Source organism: Fukomys damarensis, unplaced genomic scaffold (assembly GCF_012274545.1).
Source record: "Fukomys damarensis isolate Sample0158 unplaced genomic scaffold, DMR_v1.0_HiC HiC_scaffold_4, whole genome shotgun sequence".
In the NCBI taxonomy this organism is placed as follows: domain Eukaryota; kingdom Metazoa; phylum Chordata; class Mammalia; order Rodentia; family Bathyergidae; genus Fukomys; species Fukomys damarensis.
The window spans coordinates 33,147,477-33,151,911 of NW_022900916.1; the positions used below are offsets into that span (position 1 = coordinate 33,147,477).

General features: G+C 42.3%; 1 protein-coding gene across 4 annotated transcripts in view; it reads right to left on the reverse strand.

Moving 5' to 3' along the window:
- Positions 1-584, reverse strand: part of LOC109118182 — a 3,934-nt gene extending 3,350 nt beyond the window's left edge. For all 4 annotated transcript variants that reach the window (XR_004514852.1, XR_004514853.1, XM_033757642.1 and 1 more), the window contains exons 1-2: positions 445-584; positions 145-294 (exon numbers count right to left, since the gene is read on the reverse strand). Coding sequence is in view for 2 of the 4 variants with exons in the window: in XM_033757642.1 (XP_033613533.1) it covers positions 145-294; positions 445-463 (169 nt within the window). In the remaining 2 variants the exon portion in view is untranslated. The remainder of the gene's footprint in view (positions 1-144; positions 295-444) is intronic.
- Between the last annotated feature and the right edge of the window lie 3,851 nt (positions 585-4,435).

The following is a 4,435-nucleotide window of genomic DNA, read 5'->3' on the forward strand; positions in this document are numbered from 1 at the left end:
GCTCCTCGTGGGTGCCGCCCAGGCCTCCGCTCGCCTCTGCAGGTTCAGGTCTTGGGGCGCCAGAAGCCGGGGACTGGACGGGCGTCCCACGTGGGGCAGAGAGGGTCCCGCCTGCTCCGGACTGGGAGGGCGATCCGCTCGCACCTTTCGGGGTCCCCATCCTGGCTAGGGGGTCGTCCATTCCTTCCTCCTCTCCACCGGGCACGCAGCGATCTCTAGCGCCTCTCTCCCAAGCGCGGGACTGGTTCCTGGGTGTGGCCTCTGCCGCGGTCTGGGGCTCCCCGCCCCGGAGATCTGGAAACAGGTTCAGCCTTAGGCCAGTTTGCCTCTGAACTCCCTCCCGCTCCTACTCTTCTCAGCCCCTTCCACTTGGAGGCTTCCTAGACGGTGGAAGACAGCCTCACCTCCACCCCAGTCGCTCTCTTCCTTCCGCCCTGTCCCTACCTTTGATTTGGACTTTCATGACTTCTTACTTCATCCTACTTCCACATCCACCCTTCTCTTTTCTTCAGAGCTGACGTGCAAAAGACACCTTCGCATAACAAAGTGCTCAGAACAGAAGTGTTTCTGTCGTGAATTCTTCTCCTGTGAGGGAACAAGGAAGTTTGTTTTTTAATTACTTGACAAGAAACCTGAAAAAAGTTTCATGGCCGCACGAACTCCACCCCCACTGCGCTGCAGAGATTGTGAGAAAGGGAGAATGAAAACTGGGAGTTTGTCCTTCCTCTGGAATACCCGGATCCGTGATCACTCCAGTCACTCCTTTCTGCACTTTGGTTATCTCAGGAAGGAACTTGGTGCCTTTGGTTTAAAACAAGCTGTAAAACAGAAGCGAAACACAGAAAAACCACTATATAATCTTCAGGATTAAAAATTTTGTGTTCCTGAAATCCCCTCTCCAAACCTCTTCTTTAGCCCTAGAGGCTTTTGGAATCTGCCACACTAATCTTTGCCTAAGGTTAACAGAAAAACAGAAACTGACGGTGGCCTGCCTTGCAAGCACAAGGACCCGAGTTCAATCCCCAGTACCAAAAAAAATAAAAAATAAAAAAAATAAAAAAACCCCAGAAACTGAAATTTATGATTTTCAGATCATCCTTGGTGCTTGATTTACTACTGAAAGTGCTAGGTTTTCTTGTCTGGTTTACAAGTCACTGCAGTGGTGGACATTTCTGCCCTTACAGGAAGGACCAAGTAATATAGTGAGAGGTATTTGTAAAATGATGACTTTTTCCTGTCTGCCAAATAATATAAATAAAATTGCTGGAGAAAGAGTGATTAGGAAACAGTTAAATAACAATTAACATCTTTTTAAAGTTTCAGATAAGAATTGTTCTAAGCACTTTAAATTCATTTAGCCTTTAAAGGAAAGTAAGATATTACTATGTTTGTTACCTCTGAGAACTTTGGAGCCCAGAAAAGTTAAGTATATTTGGTTGGGGTCAAACACTGATAACCAGTTGAGTCAAGATTCCATTGTGGTTAAATATTTCCTCCTAAATGATGACCTCTAAATTACCTTCCTGTTTTAAGACTATGACTCATATTCTTTTCTGATCATTTACTTGACCAGTAATTACTGAATATGTGATGTCAGCCACTAGGAATAAGCTGAATTGCTTATGTTAACATTTTCATTCTTAGATGTACAGTTACATGTATCAAATCCTCTGTTCAAGGAATCGGAGATAATAAATCAACTTTAATGAACATGAAATTCATCACCTGCAAGTACCCTGCTCTCAAAGATTCCATTCTTATAGGTTTGAATTGGGCTTAGAATACTGATTTTAACAAGGCTTCCAGCAATGCTGATGCTTGTGGTACATGGACATTATAAGAAGCATTTCCAAAAATTTGCACGGACAAAGTCTACTCTTTGTTCACTGCTTTATGGGGGGAGGAGGATAACGGCATTGGAAATAATGTACTTTTTTTGGGGGGGCGGGTACTGAGGATCAAACTCAGGACCTTGCTCTGGCGAGGCAGGTGCAGTGCCACTGAGCTAAATTCCTGGCCCTGGAAATAATAAAGATATTCTACATACATGCACCAATTCCCAAAAATGAATGTATATACCATGTATTCCAAATATACATTAATCTTCTAAAAAAAGAAAGTGGCAATGAGAACACTGTATTTTTCTTCCCTACAGGAATGCTGGCAGAATTCCAGTGAAAGTGTCTATATCTAACATAATTGTAATGTAAGATTTGTTGCTTCCAAATAATTTTCTTGCCTTTGGGATTGGATGAGGGATTACAATGGGAGATGAAGAAATGGAAAACTTCCTTGCTGAGGAATGAGGCAGATTCATCTATCATATGGTCCCTGAATTTCTAGATGTCCAGAAGCTGTATTTATAAAAGAACATAAGGACCGAGGATTTAGCTCAGTGGTTCTGCCACCTGCCTCACAACACAAGGACCCAAGTTCAATCCCCGGTTCAAAAAAAAAATAAAAAATAAAAATAAAAACATAAAAGGTGTTATAAAGAATCCACTTGTCCAAAATAAGCTTTTGAAAGGAAAGTTTATTCCAGTGAACAGGGACTAGAATCAGGGACAAAAATCAGGAGATTCTAGCACCTAGTAGGGTAATATTTCATCCATGAGTGGAGGAGCTAATATTGGGAAAGAGAGATAGCAGCCCGCAGGGAGGGGAGACTATACTTACATATATTTGGAGAAAGGGCTATAATCATAAGGAATTTTTATGACTTGGAGGCCCAAGGACAGTCTTCTCAGGGGGGTATAGAGTTACTGGACTTCTGGGGCGGGGTGTTGTAAATCACATTTTAAGTCCATTTGCCCTATTTACTGGGAAGCTGCTGTTTGCTGAAAGCAGCTTTTTTGATTTGGTTTGTTTGAGAAGGATGCACTTAAATCAGACCTGGCAAAAGGGAAATGCTAAATAAATGAACCTTCAAAACGATGAATCTAGAAAAAGTATAAACCAGAGAAACAAGTAGCTTTCCTCTAAGACAATCCATCTGCTGCACTTTAATTATCTATCGCAAGGTGCCTATAAGACTAATAAAGGGTGCTAAAAGAACTTGTTTACCGCCTCTCTAAATTACCTATGATAGCTACAACTATGCAGGTGTGTGAGGGAATAGTACAGCAATTTATATTCTTGGGCTCTGAAAAGTGATGATGGAATACCAGCCTACTCTGTGCTTTCCCAGGATCAGAAGGCCCAAGCTCTGCCAGGAACAGTGGTACCTAGCCTGTAATCCCAGCACTCAGGAGGCTGAGGCAGAAGGATCATGGAGCCAGATCACTTGTGGTTGTTTGGCTCCAAACAGCCTGAGCTGACTCTGGCCTTACTAAAATGCAGCAATACAGTGGTTGAATCAACATACTAATCAAACGAAGCAACACATTTTACTTCTAAAACTTAGAAACGCAAACAATCTTGGAAAGTAGAATGAGAAAGAAGAGCTTTGCTATTTCAGAATATCAGCTATAATTTGTATTTCTACATCTGGTTAGTGAGACACTATTGCATAGGGATCCTTGATACATTGGCAGATAGTTGCCCATAGGTCCTTTTGGCCACAAAATTCTTAATTCAGACAAATCTTTCTTCCAGCAAACATGTTTATGCCCACTTACAAGGTTTGATCTAAAAACACAGTGAAGGTTTACATTTTAAAAATTTATTAAAGACATTGCCATGAATCCCCCTCAAAGATATTGCCCCTTTGAACATATTTATCTCATCGTTTTTGCAAAATTCTGAAGCAGCTCTGAAAATTCTCTTTTGAGTGTGACTTATTTGAGCTGCATGCCTGCCTCAGTGCTCTGAATCAATTCAAAACATTTACCTTTTGTGGTCATTTTGACCTTGGGGAAGCGAAATTGCGTGATGTCAGACCCTATGAATAAGGTTAACCTGCCTTTCCACTGGATGGCACTGAGCTGCAGCAGTCACTGATTATTTTTTTGTTTTCTTTTAAATTGCAGGTATTGGGGGTTTTTGTTTGTTTGCTTTTTCCTTTACCTTTTATTAGGATGTTTTCGATACATAATATACACCTTCGTCATGGGGAATTGGCACGTATGCATATCATGTCTTGATTCTTTTTCCTTCTCTTTTCATTCCTTCAGTCTTCCCCTTATTCCCCGGTCCCTTTCTTATCACACATCATAAAGATACTCAGGACAGATGTAGTTTAGGCTGACCTCAGACTTGCAGTCCTCTTGCCTCAGCTTCTGAAATGCTGGGATTACATGTGTGCGCCATGTCTGGCTCTTGGAATTCTTTTGATTGGCTCCCATTGTGGCCTTATGGGAGAGAGAGGGAGGGAGGGAAGGAAAGAGGGAAGGAGACAGAGAAAGAGGTGGATGGGGAGAGAGAGAGAGAGGGAGGGATAGGGAGAGAAATCCTCTCTTTGCCATGTGAGGACCCTTTGCCATGCAAGGAGGCAGCC